At 40.1% G+C, this 23,223-nt stretch overlaps 1 protein-coding gene and 1 pseudogene across 1 annotated transcript; one reads left to right on the plus strand and one right to left on the minus strand.

Annotated features, from left to right (window-relative positions):
* Nucleotides 1-7,877: 7,877 nt before the first annotated feature.
* Nucleotides 7,878-9,712, minus strand: LOC147461771 (granule-bound starch synthase 1, chloroplastic/amyloplastic-like). The gene is made up of 5 exons (XM_086501799.1): nucleotides 9,606-9,712; nucleotides 8,769-8,822; nucleotides 8,428-8,518; nucleotides 8,218-8,346; nucleotides 7,878-8,116 (listed from the first exon to the last, which is right to left on the minus strand). The coding sequence occupies exons 3-5, from the start codon at nucleotides 8,431-8,433 to the stop codon at nucleotides 8,060-8,062; spliced, it is 192 nt and encodes a 63-aa protein (XP_086357925.1). The 5' UTR covers nucleotides 8,434-8,518; nucleotides 8,769-8,822; nucleotides 9,606-9,712; the 3' UTR covers nucleotides 7,878-8,059.
* Nucleotides 9,713-17,345: 7,633 nt separating this feature from the next.
* LOC147461772 (uncharacterized) lies at nucleotides 17,346-17,608 on the plus strand (annotated as a pseudogene).
* Nucleotides 17,609-23,223: the final 5,615 nt, after the last annotated feature.

Consider the following 23,223-nt stretch of genomic DNA (forward strand, 5'->3'; position numbering starts at 1 on the left):
ACTTTCCTCCCAAAAAGGGATCATTCTTGTATAAATACCAATTTTCCACGGTTTTTGAACTCATTTGCAAGTTTTTCTTGCCAGGCCACGAATTGTTGGGCATTCCTTGAAAAGTCAAGCGAGGTCTTCACTAGCGGATCTGCATTATGGGCAGTGATCTGGACCAATTCCTCTAGTGAGAACCTTCATGCTAGTCGGCAAGGCTAGACCCCACAATACCTTCCATATGAAGACCTTCATCCTATGCGGCCAATGTAGGTGCCTTATGTTATTCAAAAATGTTTCCCATCTTGACTCTGACCATTGCTTGCCCCATAATTTATTGAGTGTAGAGAACCAGTCCTTAGAATATATAAGTGAGAAGTACACTCCCTTGGTTGGCGGTCTTAGAAAGTGTCTGTCTTCGGCCATTGCCACACTTTCCACTCAAATCTAGAATCACAATAGGCAAATACCACCTGTTCAATTGTTCAAGGGCTCTGCTGATCAACAAGCTTCTAGTCTCACTGAGGTTAAACTGACTAGCTAGTTGGTCTATTCCTTTCCACCTAAAACTAATGTAGTCCCAAAGTTGGCCAATACATTTGATACCTTTTTTGTTAATTTGTCTGGCACCTTCCCTCTAGAAAGGGGTCATAGATATGCTTACATCCTTAGAGAGCCAAGGGGACCAATGAGTCATGGAGCTGTGGAAGTACCTAGTCAGCTCTCCCCACTCCAAAGACTCCATTGGCTTGCTGCATTTTTGAAAGAGCTCGCTTGTCGATCCACCAAGTTTAAGGATGGCCCAATGAGGGGCAAAAAGCTTATCGGGTACTTCCACCCTTTCCACATGCCATCTTTCGAGCATAATTTAGAGTTTTCCATCATAGCCTTGGCCTTAATATCCCATGCATGGTCTTCCTTAGTTATTGTCACCACAAAGTTAGCACATTGGGACTCCGCATGGATACTAGGGTTAATAATCCCTAGACCGCCTTGCTCCACTGGTCTCGCAACTGTCTTCCATCTAGCCCACTGCCAAGGCATAGAGTCTTTAGTGTTGTTTTTCCATAGGAATCTCTTCACAGGTTTTAAGAACTCTTTTGAGTTACATTTGGCTAGCTTAAGAAGCAGACCATTGAAGGCTATAAACGAGAGCATAAAGGAGTTGATGACTTTAATTCTACTAGGGAAGGGGAGAAGCACATACTCCCACCTTTAAATCTTGGTCCTTATTTTATCCATAACCTAAAGGAATCTTTGCTTGTGGGTGATATCCACCCCTAAAAGGGCTCCCCAAGTGCCGGAATGTCTCCCCTTTTGACACAATCTCCCCTATCCACAATGATGGATCGAATGCGTTGTTGAGAGAGAGAGAGAGAGAGAGAGAGAGAGAGAGAGAGAGATCAATCTTGACTTTTTAATGTTACACTTGGACAACCGTGAGGCAAGGGTGTATGTTAGAGCAATTTCTAGAGTCTTCTTGATGACTTGAGGGCACACTTTGAGGAAAAGTAAGGAGTCATCTGCAAAGATCTTAGCCAATAGATGATCGTTGTTAGGTCTAGTTAGTCCTTGAATTTTCCCTTTAGCAGCGCTGACTTTGAATAGTGTTACTAGAGGATGAGATCTAATGGCAAATAATAGAAGGGCAAGAGAGATCCCCTGCTTAATGGATCTTTTATCCTCAAAGTATCCTACAATCCTTTCATTGAAAAAAAGCTCCAAATTGCTACCAACACACAGGGTACTGGCGAGTTGGCACAAAGCCAAGTGCCTTCATGACATCCTCAACGAATGACCAAGTTTATCACTATAAAATGGCTAAATGGAGATGTTATTGAAATTACTACTACTTTCTCGTTTCCATTCGGTTAGGTGGAATTTTTTCAAATTCCACCAATTCATAACTCGGTTGCACGATTTTCATAACACTTATCATGCCAGAATCGAGCTCGTAACTTGATTCTTTAGACACAGGTCTGCATGCTGACCACTCCACCAAGAGCTGTTCTATGCAACCCCTTACAATTAAAGGAGAAGGTCGATTATCTCCTTGCCTCCCTAAGCTACCACCGGTCGATTATCTCCTTGCCTCCCTAAGCTACCACCTGTGCACACCACCTCGCTGCGGGCTACTCATAATCCCTCCTTGTGATTGCCACTTGGCTGCCATTTTGCTGTCCAACTCACATTTCCTCTCCCTTGCCACCTAGATCCCCCCCCCCCCCCCCCCCCCCCCCTCCAACACCCCGCCTTTTCTCTTTTCATTCCCACAAGCATCTTGCTTGATCCGATCAAAACAAATGTTTTAAAATTGTACCACACATACTACATTCAATCAACGAGACTTGCCTACTTTCTAATTGTTTGCATGTTAATTGGTAGAAGATGAGATGGTGAAATCTCTAGGGCTTGCCAAAAATATTTTTCCTAATCGGAGAAAAATAAGGGCACACTTAATACTCTTCTGATATTAAGGTCAAATTTTGAAGCATTTGCCGATATTTAAACTAAAACATTGCCAATTTCTGCAAGGCAAGCTCAAAATTTCGCAATTTTTAGCCGGTTAGAAATACAACAAACTTTGGTTTTCTGCAAACGTTGATGAAATCCCTTAATGGTCATTTATAACGTCCATAAAGAGAGTTCTTAAGGTCCCACTTTATTTTATTTGGAACTTCAATTGAGCAGTAGCTCTTGGACTAGACAATTTGAAAGTTTCATGACTAGTTGTACAATGTGTTTGAAATTTTCATGACTGGACATTGAATTGATGGGCGTTACAAAGGTGCAAACTTTTGTGACTTGTCACTTCATATGTCTTTTGGCAAGCCCTGTGCTTTGTGATAAAAGACTTGCTTTGTGGTAAAAGATGATGGGATAATTTTTTAGGAAGCAAATATAGACAGAAGAAAAGTGTTTTCTCTACTAGCCTTCCTTTGTATATATCAAGGCCCTTCATAAAAAGGTTTAGCCTTCCTTGTGACGGCGGGGTGGCACCTCCGTTGACATGGTGGCTCTCCCTTGCAGGTCGGTTTTATCTTATGCTCAACATATTGTTGATGTTTATCTCTGTAGAGTGGCTCATTGTGAAGCTTTACGTTCGATCTTGATTATTAGCATGGCTCCCTATAAAGTCGTTAATTGTCAATCTTTTGCATCCATGGCTTGATTTGAGCATCGCTTTGTTGTAAATTTCTTTTGTCTAAATATATTAACTCTCTATATATATGTGACTATTGCAAACAAAACAAGGTGAAATATTCACAGGGGCTCCAAAAGGCAAAAAGGTTTCTATTGAGGGGTCATGAGAGTTAAAAATCTATTTTAACAAGTGAAAGGGTCACGATGGTTTTCTAAAACATTAGGTTGAGCTCAAGTAGAATTATATGAGTAGAATTATATAAGGTGAAACAGTGTCCATGAATGTTTCTTTTATAAAGCAATCGAGTGTCCTCCTCACAAAGAAGCAAACCAAAAATACTGGCAAAAGTTTTAAAATTTGTAGTATGTTTGAACTAAGTTTTGACATCATTGCACTGGATTTTCTTCTCTTTAACATGGTTTACTCATTCATATATATATATATATATATATATATATATATATATATATATATATATATATATATATATATATATATATAAATATAATAAAGAACTCATTAATATATATTTGTGTGTGTATATCTAAATCTATAATTAAACAAATAAATTTACATATAGAATTTAAAAAGCTCATTAACATATAGTATATAGTATTTATTTACTTATTTATATTGTGTGTGTATGTGTATGTGTGTTATGTATATGTATCTATAAAACTTACTAGAATTGTGCAAGGTGAAGCTTCACTTTTTCATTCTAAAAGAATAGAATTCAAGAGAAAATATCCATGTGATACTTTAAAACCAAAATAACATTTAAGGTACGTCTCAATCATCACTCAAAAAAGGAAATAACATTTAATGTAAGTCTCGATCATGGTATTGAAAACAATGAAAGTCTCCCTAACCCAACACAACACTAAGGTTTCTTTTAAAAAGCCAAAAAGGTAAGAGCTCATAATGATCTGAGAGAGAGAGAACACTGTTCGGAAAAAATTATTTTCACAAACATACAAAAATCCTTCCAAGACAAATCTGAACCGGAGATTTTACAATACTAGCCAGTATTTTTGCAAAATTACACTATTTTCCATGTATTTTAAGCGGAATTTTCTCCTTCTTGCCCTCCCCTCAACCGACTACTTTGATTTTGCAATCGGCTCAAGGCTAAGCTGAGGCATACTTTCCCGAACATTGAGAGAGAGAGAGAGAGAGAGAGAGAGAGAGAGGACTGATTAAAAGAAACTTTTTATTTAGTCCTTAATGTAAAGTTGTGGAATTTTGTTTACTTCTTAAACAATGTCTGGAAAAACCCAGGGTTTAGTGCATTTTTAACCGGTTAGATTTGCAAAATCCTCGCTAGATTATGAGGTGGCCTTAACAAATACCTGTAAATATTTATAAGTTTTAATGTAAAAATTGACAAATTTTTAATATTTTGACCTAATAATCTTCAAACTTTCAAGTGTGTCCTTAATCTCTTTGGTTAGGAAAAATGCTTTTGGCGAGCCTTTTTCTTAAGTTTAAAATGTTTTATGATTTTTAAAAATAGAATTTTTAGAAAAACTTATTGTGTGCAAACTTCAAATCATTTGCATCCTTTCCAAAATAAAGTAAGTGTAGCATTGAGAAAGATCATGTGAAAGGGTTTCTCTTCGATACTCTTCAAGACTTTTAAAGGCTCCTTTGAGGGACACTTGTCAAACACCAAAAATTGGACGACCTTCATCCATATGGATACTAAGGCCTTTAGAGGCCAAAAAGAAAATGGTTGAGCCCTACGATAAGTTCTCGGAAGCTTATGTATGGATTTTGATTTTCTCTATCCAATGAGTTCCAATGTTATCATAGCCAATGATGTTCTTTCCAGTCCCACTCCAATGATCAAACTACTTTTAATACTCTGAGGTAGAAACAATGATTGTCATTTAGCTAGAGCTTCCTAGGTCCTAAAGGTTTGTAGTGTTTCCTAGGTCCTAAGGGTTTGTGTTGATGATAAAATCTACAAGCTCAAGAGGAGACAAACCTTTGACTAGTCTACAAGCTCAAGAGGAGAGGGCAAGAGCATTGATGATAAAATCTACAAGCTCAAGAGGAGAGGGCAAGAGCATTGCAAATAGCACAAGTCTCTCCTATTGTTAGCTTGCCAGAAAACATGTGTGAAAAGAACCTCTCACATCACACATATGCTCCCACAACGCATTTTGTTTCTCAATGGAAAAATGATGACATAAATGCTTTGATCTTTGAGCTGATCTTTGCAAATTTTGTACTAAAAGACGTCCCTCATCCAAAAGCCCTTTGCGTGCCATGAGGGAAAAGCCACTTTAGAAGCATTTTTTTGCTTGTTTGACCTCTTTGGTGTTCAATTGAGGCAAGTAGACCGATGTTTCTTAAGTTTTTGGATGTTCCAGATACACTAGTGGTGTTAAAATTATAAAACTTCAACTCTAAATGATAATTCTATGATTCTAAACAAGTAGTTGATGATGCATACCTTATTAACTGACAGATGCCTACTGTATGAAAAAGACACTTGTATTGAATGAGAAGGTAACTGTTCTGAAAAATTACTTCTATATTGAATAAGCAGGTGATAATTCTAGTCTTTTTTTAAACTTTTGCTTGTATTTTCTACATAATGTAGCATTTCTAGTGATTGGACGCACTTATTTTCCTCTGCTTCCATATGGCCCTCTAAATGATCTCCAAAATTGTCTAATGGTGTGGGTACATTGTGTGTGTGTGTGTGTGTGTGTGTGAGAGAGAGAGAGAGAGAGAGAGAGAGAGAACAAAGTTATTTGTTGTGATTTTATATTTATGATTTTTTATATATTGTATTTTTTTTAAATGTAAAAGACAAGCCATCTTAAAATTTAGTTAACTTGTTTCCACGTAGAAACCATTCACAAGCATCATTACTGAACAAAGGATTGATAAATCTATTAATATACATGCCCACAATAGATTTATGGAAGTATCTATGAGCTTTTGTTTGGTGTTTAATATATTTCTCCACTCACATGAGATTTGAGTTTGGAAAAAAACAAGTGATAAAATCACGAGGCGTGCCCATACATTCAAGGGTAACTTTGATGAAATATATCTAAACACTATTCAAAAAATCCACATGTTCATTGTAATTGTAGAGTACGATTAAGAAAAGCGTTAGGTACACATGGTCTGCTAAGGAGAACAATGTAATTGGAGAAATTACATTAATTGGAGAACAATTAATTAGTGGAGCATGAGATTCATAAATTACTTTCTCATGTAGTGAGTAAGTAATACATAGTCTATTGCCATAGAGGAGATAACCATCTTGTAAAGTAAATGGTTCTTCTTTCTTCCCTAATGCAAGGGCTGAAATCACATTTCTAAAATCGGGATCAATAGCATACTCATCTATCATTGAAGATAGGTCATTGTGAGTTGCTATGGAAACCGCATTCACTCTCGGCCGTCTTGAGAGTGCATCAGCTACTTGATTATGCTTGCCAGCAATGTGAGCAATATGAAAATGAAATTGCGAAAGGAAATTTGCCCACCTCATTTGTTTGTCGGAGAGCTTGGTTTGCGTCATGAAGTAATTAAGACTTTGGTGATCCTTTCGTAGAATGAAAGGAGTCCCCAATAAATAGTGCTTCCATGAGTCTAAGGCATGTAGAACTGCAAGGAGTTCCTTTTTATATATGCCTAAAGCTTGCTCAACAGGGTCGAGCCTTCGACTCTCATAGCCTATTGCGTGCCCTTCTTGGAGCAAAACAGCTCCAAGGCAATCACCACAAGCATCACATTGGACCTCAAATGGTTTTGAGAGATCCGGTAGTGTAAGCACAGGTTGAGAGATAAGCTTTTCGAAAGCATTGTTCTCCTTAGCAGACCATGTGTACCTAACGCTTTTCTTTGTTAGGTCATGTAATTGGAGAAATTATAGGTTTGCCTACTTTAAGATTTTAACACAAGTTTGTATCAAGTGATACCCATGGAAAGCCATGAAACTTTGTTATCCTTTTAGTTTATTGTATCGAATTGTGTACACTAATTTATCCACCAATCAAAAAGTTGGCGGGTGCTCATTGCTTAGTATGTATCCCATCAATGAGTGTCCACTAACTTATCCACCAATCAAAAATTGTGAATTTTTTAAAAACACAACTATCATTTTTCATTAGCAAAAAGGGGAGGTGAGGCATCACTGAGGCATCATCCCTTAGGGGCAGGCATAAAAACCCCCCACGCAGATCTACAAAATTCCCAAAAAGGATCCAATTATCAAGTGCCCAAATATGCTCTCCTTAATTTGTCTTTTGCCAAAGGGAGTGCCAACAAAAGGCAAAAGATAAAACTCTTAAGAGGTGGGTGTAAAGTGGTGCAAAGAGATATGAGTTAAAGCTAAGAGGCCTGACGTGAAAAGGAGGGCTTGGAACAATAGGAGTTGCTTAATGTTTTCTAAGAATTTGTACCATGTAATAGACGTGCCATCAAGTAACCAAATCTTTGTCATCTACATATATGAAGACTCTTGAAGAAACTAGACATGACTGAACCCCCTTGCTTGCCATAGCAAGTCATTTTAATCCAAGCCAAAGCTTTAACAATAATACCCTTCCCCCAATCCTCTTTAAGGGACAGATGCACATGTGCACCAAGGAACTCAGAGAAATGACCAAGGACAAAAAAAGTAAAAAAAATACATATATGATTGTGAAGATCGAGTATGACATAAACATCATTTGTCATATCTTAAGAAGATCTCAACATACAAAATTTATGCAAGCAAAAAGTGCAATAGCCCCCATGAGACCTCCAACGAAGTTCTCTTCAGCAGCCTCACTTATCCATATTGTTATAGCTTCAACAACATATTGAGTGGACTTCAGTGAATTTCAGACCATTGTACATGTCAACAATGTTTATCATGGAGTAGCTACATTCTGCTTTGCCAGAGGTGCTATCTCATCCCCATCAAAACCAGGCTTGCTTCCCTCCACCTGTTACTTCCTCCCATTGCTTTGAGGGTCCCTAACAAAATACTAAACAAATTTTAGTAGATAAAAATATAATTCTATACAATCAAACTAAAGCCTTGATCTTTCAATGTTCTACACAATAAGACCTCGTACCTTCCATGATAGGCCTTGTGCCATGCAAGCTTTTACCATCTTATCATAGGTTGAAGTCCCATAGACTTGCAGAGCATGTTGTACGGTATAGACAAGTGCTTGCACATCAGTTGGATCCATCACATCACACTGTGGAATCCATCATAGGCACATCATGAACTCATCACATAATTGTTAAAAAAAAATGCTTAGAGGAATAGCCCTGCTCACTTTCATGTTGAAGGGCTAGTCTGTCGGGGAAAATAGTCGCTCCCTCTTTCACAGTATCCGAAAAACCACCAGTTGAAACAACAACTCCAATCTGATGCAACATGTCAAATCACCACAAAAAACAGCAGGCTCTTACACACTCAAAAATAAATCGAGCTTTTGGACTACGGAGCAAATGCCCTAACCCTTTGTTCATACATGCAAGCATTGGCATAGTGTTTATCGGAGACGGAAACAACAATAGATACACAAAAGGCAAACTGCACCATTGGATCCATTTAGTTGGACATGCACTAGTGTAAAGATTAGTAGAGTCAAAAACAAAACCGACACACACATACCATATTGTGTCATTAAGCATGGCTTGAAGTTGGATGAGCCCACAGGGCTAAAATCTGCTGGGACAAGCATGTAATTAGCTACAACTGCAATCAAATGTGCTAAATGTGGGCTGAATTTAACAATACAACGAGCTTTGGTTGGAAATTTCATTTCCAAGTCTTCAAGTTGTTTTTCTGATTTATTTTTGTCGGTGCCCTGATACATGAGCCAACAAACATTCATAATGGTAGATGTGCATAATATGTTATGTGAAAATAAAGTATCCTATTCAACCATTTGCAAGATGATGATTTTTAGACTTCTTACTACAACTATCAGCTGCACATTATCCATGAGGATTTATGCAACTGCTTACACAAGGATATTTGAACCTTTCTATTCCTTCACCAATGAAGCCAAGGACAGGAATATTAGTATCAATTGGCAAACCTACCTCATCTTGTAAAGCTTCTTTTAGGGTAGGCTTTGCTTCTAACACCTGCTATGTCTAAGAAACCAAAGACAAATAGCCAAAGTCCTATGTAGTGAAGAACAAGAACAACTCGATGCGCAAACAAGCTTCAAAACGGAGCATGTTTCTACAATCAGCTTGGTGACTAAAGAAACTACAAAACATGCAACATAAGAGGGACCGTTGTGTGCCCAAACCCTAGCCAAAAATATCTTTTATGGGTTACATACACGACAACTCAAGCTAAGGCTGTAGGGATTGCACTAATCCAAGCAAAAGAGCATGTGTGTGTGTGTGTGTAAGAGAGAGAGAGAGAGAGAGAGAGAGAGAGAGAGAGAGAGAGAGAGAGAGAGAGAGAGAGAGAGAGAGAGAGAGAGAGACATACCTCATGCTTACAAAACCTTGCACCACCACCAATGCACCGAACTAAGAAAACCCCACAAAGAGGTAAATCAGTACTCACACAAAAACACACACGATATTGGTAATAGAGGTCCATATACTCCACATCAAGCCTTTTTGGGCTGGGTTCAGAAGCCTACCTCACATACTCTGCACTGCCCTTGACTAAATAAACACCATTCCCCATGATGTTGCCAACCTTTGTAGCTAGCTATATACGTTCCTGAGAAAAGTGTTTTATAGCCTTGCCAACAAGAACCTCATTGGTGAAGGGGCCCTAGATGTCATCACTGTCAAGGAAGGAGGCTCCACTATTGATAGCTTGCTTGATAAGGTCGATGCCCACCTCCTCTTGCACATGCATTTCACAGAAAGCAGAGAGGCCCATGCAACCAAGCCCGAGGCGGGACACCTTGACGCCCTATGATCCAAGGGGCACATAAATTGCTTGAGTGAGATGTTGTTGCATCTGCAAACAAGTGACTCTGAGAAGAGTAGTTCCATGCTTTATGTATATATAGAGTATCCATTTTCAACAAGATGACGACTCCCTCTTTTCTTTATGAGTGAGATATGCCTTGGGAGTCGGGCCTTGTTGGGCGCAACTCTCTCTCTCTCAATTGTGGGTGCCTCTTTCACCTCCCTATTCCATCTTCCACATGTTCACCTCTCAACCCCCACTCCCCTGTCAAAGGCCAGGTGCTCATTAGGAGAGGGCGAGTTGGGGGGGCGAGATCGCTAGTTGGGGGTGTGTATGTGCAAACACGAGCAAAGGTGTGTGGAGCAGAGGATGGGTGGGAGCAAGCAGCTGATGGCACGAGCATCAAGGGTGGGACGAGGAGGTGGGGTTGAAGTACTCCCCCTCCAACAGTTTAAGGCCATGTGGTTGCTAGCTCATATGGTGGGAGGCTGGAGTTATGGCGTGGGGAGAAAACACACACACACACACGCACACACACTCACACACACAAAGAGAGAGAGATGGGAGGTTGGTATAGAGAGAGAGTGAGAGAGTGAGAGAGAGAGAGAGAGAGAACAAGCTGGCTCATCTTCTCTCTCTAGGTCCGAATCAAAAAATTGTGTATTTTTTAAAAACACTCTTCTTTTTCATTAGCAAGAAGGGAAAGCATCACTAAGACCTCCCCCCTTTGGCGCAGGCCAAAAAGTATTTATAAGCTTTTGTTTGGGAGGAATAACTTTTACTCATGATTGCGATTGTAGCATAGTGATTAAAGTGCAGGATACTTTCAAAAGACAACACCCTTTACGTTCACACAAAAAGGTCCATAGAGACCTTGTTAGTGAGGAGTCCAGGCATTATGAAGAAAGTTTGCCTTGTAATCCAAGCATTTGAGGAGGAAGTGGGCCTTTGGGTGGGCCTTTGGGTGGGACCAAATGTAAGAATGGTAGAAATAGAGAGAGAGAGAGAGAGAGAGAGGAGTGGACGCCTAATATCTTCTAGAAAAGAAAGGCATCCGAGCAAGGAGACTTTTCTTTTCTTAAAGATGTTAGGCTTCCTCTGTCAACCGATGTATCTATGGTTGCTGGGAGACGTCATGGCTCGACATGAGCATAATTGGAATTTGTAAGTTTCTGGTTATGCTAATATAATACACTCATCATTGTGAGTTCTTGGAAAAAAAGAGGAAGAAAGGCATCTAACCTTAGTGTTGAAAATGAGACTAACCCACTGTTGTTAAGCACTACACACACACACACACACTTTCTTGCTTAAGTTGGCTTTTGATGACGAAATCAAAAGAGAAAGCGATAATTCAAAGACAAATTCTCGTTGAGAGAGAGAGAGAGAGAGAGAGAGGAGTTTCAATGGCATAGGAACAATCCCACGAGACCTCAAAGATCTATCTAACAAGTGTTGAACTCAAGCTATGTTCCTCCCCAGGGAGAGAGAGAGAGGGAGATGGGATATAAGAGAGAGAGAGAGAGAGAGAGAGAGAGAGAGAGAGACACTTGAAGTTGAACTCCTTAAAAGTTTAGAGCTTAAGTAAAAGGCACGAGTTTTAAAGTTGAACCTTGATTTAATCTAAAATTTGGGTATGGGGATGAGGTTGACAAGAATGCGAGAAAACATTCTCTTTCTTCAAACTTATTCAATCATTGGCGTCATCGCTTGTGTAAGAAACCCCATCCTAAATTGCTTTTAATTGACCGAGGATTTGAAGGGCTGCCCATTCTTCTTTTAAACGAGTAGAAGGGCTCCCTATTCTTTCAAACGAAGAATAGAGAAAGAAGAAGTAGACCAAGTAGGGGGGAAGAGAAAAAGAGAGAGAGAAGAAGAAGAAGAAGAAGAAGAGAGCTTTGACGTCATAGGAAACTATTCCAAGAACCTTAAAGATCTAGCCGAGGAGGACACTTGAACTCAAGACCTGTTATGTGAGAGAGAGAGAGAGAGAGAGAGAGAGAGAGAGAGAGATATGAAAATGACATGAAATGCTATGATAAATTAACTTAATTCGAAATGATTGATAAACAAATACATACACACACAGACACACACACACACACACACACATACGAAAGTGAATTGAAATGATATATTGACTTCCTGAAAAGAGCGAAATGGCCTTTGTGATCAAATGAGAAACACACACACTATACGATTGATAAACACAAACAAACAAACACACACACACACACACACACACACACACACACATAAAAGTGAAATGAATTTGAAAGGCACTTACACATATACACACACACGGCGCATATAACACACATACACATAGAGAAAGAAGAAGTAGACCAAGTAGGGGTTAAATGTAGCAAGAGGTAGTCTTAAGGGGAGAGAGAGAGAGAGAGAGAGAGAGAGAGAGAGAGAGATTATATAAAAAAGTATCCGTAGGTTATTGGTGATAGTGTTGATCTTGTGTGTGTCATTTTAAGAGCGAGCAAGACCCGTCGGTACGCAGGTCGCGTGAGCTAGTATATAGAGTATCCATTTTCAACAAGATAACAACTCCTTCTTTTCTTTATGAGTGAGAGACGCCTTGGGAGTCGGGCCTCGTTGGGCACAACTCTCTCTCTCAATTGTGGGTGCCTCTTTCGCCTCCCTATTCCATCTTCCACACTCCCCTGTCAAAGGACAGGTGCTTATCAGGAGAGGGCGAGTTGGGGGGTTGACATTGCTAGTTGAGAAGCCATGTTGAAGGTGGGGTGTGTATGTGCAAACACGAGCAAAGGTGTGTGGAGCAGAGGACGGGTGGGAGCGAGCAACTGATGACACGAGCATCAAGGGTGGGACGAGGAGGTGGGGTCGAAGTACTTCCCCTCCAACAGTTCAAGGCCATGTGGTTGCTAGCTCATGTGGTGGGAGGCTGAAGCTATGGCGTGGGGAGAAAACACACACACACACACACACATACACACAAAAAGAGAGAGAGAGAGAGAGAGAGAGAGAGAGAGAGAGAGAGAGAGCTGCTCATCTTCTCTCTCTAGGCCCCAATCAAAAAATTGTGTGTTTTTTAAAAACACTCTTCTTTTTCATTAGCAAAAAGAGAAAGCATCACAAAGGCCAAAAACTATTTATAAGCTTTTGTTTGGGAGGAATAACTTTTACTGATGATTGAATGATTGAGATTGTAACATAGTGGTTAAAGTGCAGGATACTTTCAAAAGTCACATCCAAATCTATATGACAACACCCTTTACGTTCACACAAAAAGGTCCATAGAGACCTTGTTACGGAGGAGTCCAGGCATTATGAAGAAAGTTTGCCTTGTAATCCAAGCATTTGAGGAGGAAGTGGGCCTTTGGGTGGGACCAAATGTAAGAATGGTAGAAATAAAAAGAGAGAGAGAGAGAGAGAGAGAGAGAGAGAGGAGTGGACGCCTAATATCTTCTAGAAAAGAAAGGCATTCGAGCAAGGAGACTTTTCTTTTCTTAAAGATATTAGGCTTCCTCTGTCAACCGATGTATCTATGGTTGCTAGGAGAGAGAGAATATTTTCTTGATGGCCACCTTAAGCATTTTTGCCACCAAATCATAGAAAGAATTCTGATAGGCTATCACAATGTGCATTCACAATATGCACATTGATTGCTAGTCTTTTTGGAAAATTTTGAACTAATCGTGGACCATTGGATAAAGTTTTCTTATTAGTGCCAATAGATTAGTGCCACATGGCAATAAACTTTTCTTTTTGGACTACATAAGTAGTCCTTAGTAAAGGGTTGGATTTTGGGTGCATCTCTAAACCATTAGATAAAGCTTGTGGATTAGTCCATACGACAAGCTAATGATAGTAAACATGTCTTTTACTTTTTAAAAGAAACCTTAGTATTGTGTTGGTTTAGGAAGACTTTCATTAGTCAGTCTCCACTGCATGCATGATGTAGACTTACTTTAAATGTTTATTCACTTTCATTTCATACCCAGACATGTTTTGACTTTTTTGCATTCTATTGTTTTAAAATGTTAAAGTGAAACTTCACTTGCATAATTCTAGTAAAATTCTATGGATACACACACACACTTATATATTAAATGAGTTTTTTAATTTCACATTTCATTTCAGAGCCTCACATGGCTTGATTTTTCTCACATTCTATAACTTAATTTTAGTCAATATTCAAGAAAGCCTCTTTTATTAAGCGTCCGTCGATTGAGTTTCCTTCTCACAAAGAAGAGAACTGAAAATACTAACATAAATTTAAAATTTACAAAATTTTATTTTTTCACATATTTCACCAATTTTTCTTCTCTTTACCATGGTTTGCAACCACATCGTCTCTATTTTCAACCGGTTCAAGGCTAAGCTGAAGCAATTCTTTCTTGAACACTGATTTTACTTAAATTCAACCTAATGATTTTATCACGTTCTAATTATTCTAAAAAGCCCTCGTGATTCTTTCACTTATTATTATTTCTTTTAAGCCCTTGTGAGAAGGTGTTGACGATTGTGTACCATTCTCTTTAAAGAGGGACATTGAGTACTGTGTCATACATAATTTTTTATGTTTTTGAAATATATTGTAATCTAAAGAATTCAATGTTACACTTTTTTACAAAAAAATATAATATTTTATTATGATATTCCATGTTTTAGAATACTAGTGTCACTTTCAATTTTCTCCCTCACAAAGAAGTCTCTTGTTATGAAAATTTTCTCAATAGTCTTATGTGCGTAGTCCATAGTGTATTTTCACCTTTGTACTGTTTATTATAGGCTAGGGTGAGAGGGTGTTGACAATTGTGTACCTCTCTCTCTTTTAAAGAAAGGCATTGAGTATTGGGTTACACAATCTTTCTCATTGTCTTTCACCTTTTTTTCCACCCTCAATTTGTCACAATGCATGATGCATCCAAGTGTTTTTTTAGCCATGCTTTTGAAATATTTTGTAATCTAAATAATTAATTGTTACAATTGTATTCACAAAACATAATCTTTTATTATGATAATAAATATTAAAAATTATCATAATCACTTTCTTTTTTGTTTGTACAAAAAAGCCTCCTATTATTAAATTCCTCTCAATAGTCTTATGCAGGCCATAGTGAACTTTCATATTGTGGAATCCTTATCAAGACTAGCAATAAAGAAGAAAGAACAAAAATTCTCTCATGGCTAGTCTCCACATGTACTTATATCAAGTACAATATCAACAGGAGTCTCATAAAAATTCTTTTATTGACCAGTATTATGCTCGTCAAGAGGATAGATTATGCTTCAAGCAAACTACTCTTTATCAAACATTCTCTAACATTTGATCTCATGATATGAAGTATTGATTCATTGATTTTTTGAATATTTAAATTATAAAAGAGTCCTTTCATTAAGGGACCTTAAAAAAGTCCATTTTATCAAATTGTTTTATTATTCTCTATACTTATTAGACTTACCTTTTCTTATCAAAGCATTAACAAAATCTTGTTTTAGTACGTCAATGTGCTCCTTTATTCTATTGTTTTTACTTTACGTCCTTTTATTTTATCTTGTTGTACTATACTACTGTGGACTTTTCATCATGTTGTTTAAATGGGGTCTTTTGTAACATATAAGGCATTAGGCATTTGGAAATTGGGATTATGCGTGTAAAATAGACAATATCATTTTATATTAAACAGAATACAAAAATGACATGTGATTGTAGGCACTCATGCAATTCATATCCGTTCATATCTTCATGTCAATGTGTTCCTTTATTCTATTGTTTTTACTTTGCGTCCTTTTATTTTATCTTGTTGTACTATACTAATGTGGACCTTTCATTATGTTGTTTAAATGAGGTCTTTTGTAACATATAAGGCATTAGGCATTTGGAAATTGGGATTATATGTGTACAATAGACAAAACCATTTTATATTAAATAGAACAAAAATGACATGTGATTGTAGGCACTCATTCAATCCACATCTACTTCCCATAACTCTCATGGTTCATCTCCCCTTAACTTTAGCACACCTTCTTGATTCCTCACCTTGTTCGATTGAAACAAGGTGAGAAGTCACAATGGCCTGTTGAAGGTAAGGAGGAGGGGGAAGATTTATCAAAGTAGGTCTCAATCAGTTGTGTAACTGTATTGTTTTGATATAGAATTGTATTGTCTATATACACACATAATTAGACCCCTATCACACTGGGTCGCATGTCCATCATGAGTTGGACAACCATGATCAACATGCCCTTGCATGAGAAGAGTTTGGATTACAATAGCTAGCACAAATGCTGTCACACTGAATGCATGCGAGAAATTAGAAAATTTGCTGGCGTCCAATCAAATGACAGGATTAGTGTTGGGGTTGAAGTTGGGCAGGCATGTGAGGGCGATACAGTTTTGGAAAAAGTGTGTCGCTAAGCTAGACGGCCAACTAAGTTGGGAAAACATGGACATCATCCCAGTGTGACAGGTGACTCCGTCGGCACATCCATTGATTGGTTGGGAAGAGAATAAACATTGTCTGCATGTCCCAATGTGACACGGGTATTAGAAACTAGCGGTTTCAAACTAGCCTATCGATCGATATGGCCCCCATCACTGCCTTCGACAACGGATTATGGATATAAAAAATACACTTTCCCTTTGTCCCCAGTCCCCCCACACAAATGCACACACGTCTACATAAAGGTGAAATGGTCAACAAATAGTGAGGTTAAAGTTTGTGTAAATGTTGAAAGAAAAGGGAAGTTTTTTATGGCGCTAAAGTCTGAGGGTCTGAAGGTCGACGCTGATGGTCTGAAGTACTGAAGAGTATCTGTACAAGTTGAGCTGAGGAGTGTGGACTGTGTGTGACTTGGTGGTTTTCATCCTGCTGCAAGATGTGGTAGCGTGCTAGAGTTTCGAGCACTGAGTGTCTTTAGGATAGCGTCTTTAGGCGCCTTCCACAAGCTTTCAGCAAGGTGGTGCATCCCCCCCCCCCCCCAACACTACGGCAGCATGCAACCTTCAAGCTATTCTTAAGGTTCAAGTGATTATTAGGTATTGCTCAACGATTATTATCTTTTTGAGAAGACGATTATCAAAACGGCATCGCAATTATTTGCCTTAATGAGCGATATTTGAACCTACCTAATAAGAGAATGTGCACATGGAGAATTTGCAAGTAAGTTTTGGCGAGACTGGGAGTTGAGCAACACGCACGGTGTGTTAAGCAGCAAGGCAGTGCATCCCCCCTCCTCCCCCCTACTGCAGCACTTTGATTATTATCAGAGATTATTGTAACCCTTACAGTAACTTGGTGTCGTGAGGACTGTCACTGCGCCATGGCGAGCTCCTCTAAGCCGTCCTACGCCAAAGCAGTGTCAGGCAAAGAACAGCCCGATGCTCTCAAGGTTATCGAGCCGACACGCGACCTTGTTAAACCGGGCACTGATGATAGTAGTCAAAGCTCCCTTACTAATCTGAGTAAGGAGGAATTGAAACAAAGAAAGACATAGGTGGAAAAAGACCTAGCGGCAATCTTGTGTGCACTGTCATTGAACAAAAGGTTGCACGAGCATTCGGCGATGCAGGAGGATGCTGCTAAAGTGGCCAAAGGGGACAAAGGTTTGCAAGCACTTAAGAAGGCACTCCTGCAGTGTGTCAAGGTGGAAGATGCCGTTATGATGGTTGTTCCACCTGCCATAATGAAAAAACAATTGGTGGAGGTAGCAAAATCCACTCTGGTTTTTGGGTTTATGGGGAGAGTTCCCAATAGAATTGAGCTCTGTAATTGGCTTAGCAGTCCGCTGGTGTTGAATCAACACGGCTCGGTAATATTCACCCAATATATAGCAAAAGGATTCGTGTCAGTTCAATTCAATGACAATGCAATGGTTGAGAAGGTTGTGGAAAAAAGCCTGCTGTCCTTCAATCATGCGCCGGTGTGCGTGCTCCCTTGGGACCCTCTGTTTGAATCTAATGAGGCATTCAAGGATCTTTGCCCAGTATGGGTGGAGTTTTGAAACCTCCCAGTATGGCTTAGGAAGAACTTGAAGGACCTCGCAGCCTTGCTTGGTGATCAATTATTTGTCCCATCTGCCACAGCCTCGGGGGTAACAGCAAACAAGGTATGTATCTGGTGGGATCTGAGGAAGCCACAACCAAAGAATTTGGTGGTGAATGTTGGGATAGGGCTAACGGTCATTCCTCTTAACATTAACACCTTCTTCAGGGCCTGCTTCAAATGCAACAAATTCGGACATTATGCAAGGGCGTGTCCCGCTGAGGTGCTAAAGCCTACCGAGGAGAGAAGCGAATCACAGGCTACCCCACAGGGTGGCACAAATACAAGAGATCCAACAAAGAAGCCTACTGAAGATCTTGGCAAAGCAAAGGGTGGGCAAAATAAAATCAACTCAAATAAAGATATGGAGAAACAAGATCATGGAAACCGGGTTAAGGGCAAGACCACCCAAAGCTACCCGCTTTTCATCCACCGCTCAGCAAAGAACGGTCACCCCAGTAATGTAGGAGATCGTGATGTCTACAATTATTGGGTCATAGGATGAGGGCTGGCAACAAGTATCTCATATTTCATGTAAACGGTTCAAAGAAAAGGCTAGGGCCTTGGGACAAATCATAGGTCTCCCACTGGATCTCCCAAAGCCTCCGGTCATGTATGACAATATATTCAAAGTTTTGGGGAAGACGAATCAAGAGGACATTTTCACTTCCAAGTTGAATACCATGCAGGTTCCAACAGAAAAGGAGCCAATGGAAGAGGACAACCTGAATGGGAACTCTAGGGAAGAGTTCCTGGAGGCAAAATAATTTTTCCCCCTTTCCCAATGATGGATACTCTCTTTATTCATTGTTGGAATGTGAAGGGACTAAAAACCCGGAAGAAGGGAACTCTCTTCTAGGAGGAAGTGAAGAAAGATAAGGCAATCAATTGGTGGGCCATCCAAGAACACCATTTGGATGCCCGGTGCAAGAGAAAACAAGCTGTAGGAAAAAAACTTATCTAAAGGAGAAGGAAGCGATGGTTTCAGTGGTGTCTTGTCCATTACTGACTGAGATTTGGAGCCAAAGGTGGTTCTTAACCACCCCTCCGTAAGAGTCCTTGGTGTTAGAATCAGATGGGACAATCAACCTATCACCATAGTAAATGTGTACGACCCCTGCAGTGCAAAGGATAGAGCTAAACTGTGGATGCAGCTCAAGGATACTCCGATCGAAGGGTAGTGGTTGATGGTTGGAGATTTCAATATGATTGAGAAAAGCAAGGACAGAACAGGCTCCACCAGTCTGCTGGCTGGCTCAAAAAAGTCTAAATGACTGAGCTTATGTGAGAAGTGGGCTATGATTGACTTTTGGGAAGTGGGCCCACGGAACAACATGCCTGGATTCACCTACACAAGCCTTCAGTATGGCCGCACTGCCTCCCGGCTTGATAGATGCTACTGCTCTCATCAAGCTGACTGGATCTCATCGACGTTAGAGATGAAGGTAATAAAAAAAAAATCCTATCCGATCACATGCCATTACACGTACAACTCAAGAAAGAAAAAGGGGGGGGGGGCAATCCCCGAGAGGCGAGAAAAAGCTTTTGGTTACAGGGACACACTTGTTCAAAGACCCTCTCTTCAGAAGCATCACTAAAAAAGCGTTGGGAAAGCTCAAGAAAGATGTGGGGATGAATAAGCCTAGTGCTTGGAATGTATTTGTTCGGAGTGTACAAAAAGCTATAAAAACTTCGGGTCCTCGGGTAAAAAAGGCAATGATGCACATTTCAAACATCTCACAGAGGAGGTAGCACAATTAGCCTCTAGGAAGGCTGCCGGACTGGCTACCGAAGATGAGCACAAGCAATGGCTTGAAGCTAAAGCTCACCTCGCGAATGAATAGTTGGAGGAAATCAAGAAGGCGAGATTGCTATCTAGGGAAACTTTCCTGCAACCAGAGCCTTCTAACCAAGCACATTTTTTTAGGGCTCTGAAAGTGAGGAAAAGTCGAGGCCGCGTGCAAGTGCTCGATGATGAGAAAGGGAATACAATTCAAAACCAAGATGAGATGGCTACACTTATGCTCAAGTATCTCAGCCAAATTATCGGCGAGCCAGAGACCCAATCTCAAGAAGTGGAAGAAGCCCGAGCGTCTTTACTTGGAAGTGTTGAAAAGAAGGTTCCCCAAGAGGAAGCCAACCGCATGGAAAAGGTTCACTGAGGAAGAATGCTCAGCGGCACTAAAAGCTCTTGGCAATGAAAAGTCCCCCTGGTGGGATGGACTGACGGTTGAATTTTTCAGGGAATTTTGGGGTGATCTCAAGGGTCCAGTCACACGAATGGCCAATCTAGCTGTTTCCAAAGAGTCGTTGGATGCAAGTGTTAAGAGAGGGCTTATCAAGCCCATACCCAAACAGATTTGCTGCTCTCAACTTAAACATTGGTGTCCCATTACGATGATGTCAGTAGCATACAAAATTATTGCCAAGGAAATAGCTCACAGACTTGGCTCCCTCCTGAGTCGGATCATCTCTTCCCATCAACACGGGTTCATTAAAGGGAGATCTATATATGACAATATCTTGGCAGCAATGGTAGGAATAGAGTATGCATCCTTCTCCAAGCAAGAGTGCATCCTGCTGCAACTGGACCTCGACAAAGCCTATGATAGGATAGAATGGTCCTATATAGAAGAAGTCATGGGAGCTCTGGGCTTTGGGCCCCGCATTTGTCGCCTCATACGCACACTAGGCGGTGGCAGCCAATTAGAGCTCCTGTTTAATGACAGAATTGTGGGATCTTTTGAGGTTAAAAGGTCTATTAAGCAAGGATGTCCCCTGGACCCCTTGCTGTTCGCCATTGGGTCGCATCCTCTCATTACAATGCTCGAAGCCAGTGCTGCACAAGGAGAGATTCAAGGTTTGGCATTGCCGAACAATGACCAGCTACTAGTCAAAATATTCGCAGATGATATGCTCCTATTTTTGAAGGCGTGCCCTCAAGGTGTCAGGAGAGCTCTGGAGATTGTGCAAAAAATTGCCATGGCCTCAGGATCCAAGTGCAATATAGAGAAGTCAAGACTAATCTCCCTGTCAGAGAATGACTCTTTTGACCATGCAGTCTGGTCAGGAGAGATTATCTCAAAAGGGAGTATATTTAGACACCTAAGAGCCCCCGTAGGGGTGGACGTAACCCACAGTCAAAGATTTCAGTGGGTCATTGAAAAAATAAGCGCCAAAATGAGAAGGTGGGAGTTTGTTCTCCTACCCTTCCAAAGCCGAATTAGAGTGATCAATGCTTTTATGGTTCCGTATATTTCTTTCCTCAGCCCCATGCTCAAGATGGCTATGTGTAAGTGGAAACAATTCTTAAAACCAGTGAAAAGGTTTCTTTGGAAGAACAACATGAAATCCTCTCGGCCATGGCAGTGGGATAGATGGGAGGTAGTTGCTCGCCCGGTAGACCAAGGAGGGCTCAGCATTCTTAACCCTATTTCTTATGCTGAGGCCCTTTGTGCCAAATTTATGGTCTCATTGGCTAAACAGGACCAAGCTTGGGCTATCATGACCAAGGATATGCTTGATGCAGCAAAACTGAGATCGAAAGGGAGAAACTGGAAGGGGGTTGTGATGCACGACAAACTTCTCGCCCCAAAGTGGTCTTATCTTAGATCTGGTGGACTCTCAGGGGAGCTGATGAGGGAGTGCAAAAGTGTTGCTGAGGTTTTGGAATGGGGGGAAGTAACCAGATACTTTAAGAACTCCATATTACACTAGTCCCCTTGTCTCTCTAAAATATTGGGGCCGCCACAAAGCCCTTACTGGATAGAAATGGCGAGGAAGGCGAATAATAAGGGGCTCGTTCGACTAGAGCAATTTTGGGATGGCAACAGGAAGTGTTGGAAAACTGCTGACTCTTTAGCCATCCAATTTCAACTGGATGGCTTTGAGATCTTACTAGTCTATAGAGTGATTAAAGAGCTTGATAAGGTGGTGATGCCAATTTGTGAATCCAAATTTGAATGGGACGCTTGGAGATGGCCCGGGGGTAGCCTCTTTTGGAAACCACACTCTAAAGGCATTTACCATGCATTAATGCACGAGGCTAATTGGTGTAGCCCCCTCAACAAATTATGGAAGAGACACTGGACGGAAAAATGATGGGAGGGAGTCATGGAGGACATCTGGAAGCCAAGATGGCCTCAGTATATGAAGATATTCCTGTGGAAAGTGATGTGGGGCTCTCTACCGACGGGCGTAAAGATACAAGAAAGAGGCATCGGGTCCGATCGTTGCTCGGGGTGCAGAATAGCTAGTGAAGACCTAGCCCACCTTTTCATTGGATGCCAGGCAATCAAGGGCATGGCTATGAAAATATGCAAGTGGATTCAAAGGACATGGAAAATTAAGTTCTTCAAGAATGATCTGTTCTTTGGTAGTAACAGGATGGGAAGTCCTGCTCTTCTCATCTGCACTCAAATAATCAGGTACTACTTCTTGCACCATATTTGGCAAGCAAGGAACCACTACGTGTTTGAGGGGGATCAAGCTGTGGCAAGCTTTCATGAAATCATGCAAGAGAGCAGATTGATGATCCACATGATTGGATGCAAACATGCCTCAGAGGACTGGTCTAGAACAATACATAACATCTTGTAATAAGTAAAGCCGAGGAGTAGGAGTGGTTTCTCTGCCAAGCAGATTACTTGTAATCCTTTGACCCTCAAGGCTCGGTCTGAGCTTGAGAATTGGTGTATATTTCTGTTCTTAATACTATCCACTCACAATTGTGAGTTTTGCAAAAAAAGAAAAAGATGACACTTAGTTTTTCCAAACTCTATAAAGAAGTAGTAAAGATGCCTTATCTGATATGATGGATCTACTTAAACAAGGTGAAAAAATCACATTGATATTTTAAGATAAAATAAAGTAAGAAATAATAATAATAATAATAATTGAAAAAAAATAAAATAAAGAGACCCCATTACAAACTAAAAAGTAGATCTAATAAGCATAGATACTAATTAAACAAACTCTTAAGAAAACGTAGGTTCAATAAGAGTAAAAATAACAAAAATATTTTCATGAAACGTCCTTATAGGAGGTCTTAAATGAAAAGGTTCTTTTACAAATCAAAATATTACATAATTTCACATCATGTCCTTTTAGGAGGTCTTAAATGAAAAGATTTTTTTACAAATCAAAATATTATATTA

Source organism: Adiantum capillus-veneris, chromosome 3, assembly GCF_014529385.1.
Source record: "Adiantum capillus-veneris isolate H3 chromosome 3, ASM1452938v2, whole genome shotgun sequence".
Lineage (NCBI taxonomy): Eukaryota > Viridiplantae > Streptophyta > Polypodiopsida > Polypodiales > Pteridaceae > Adiantum > Adiantum capillus-veneris.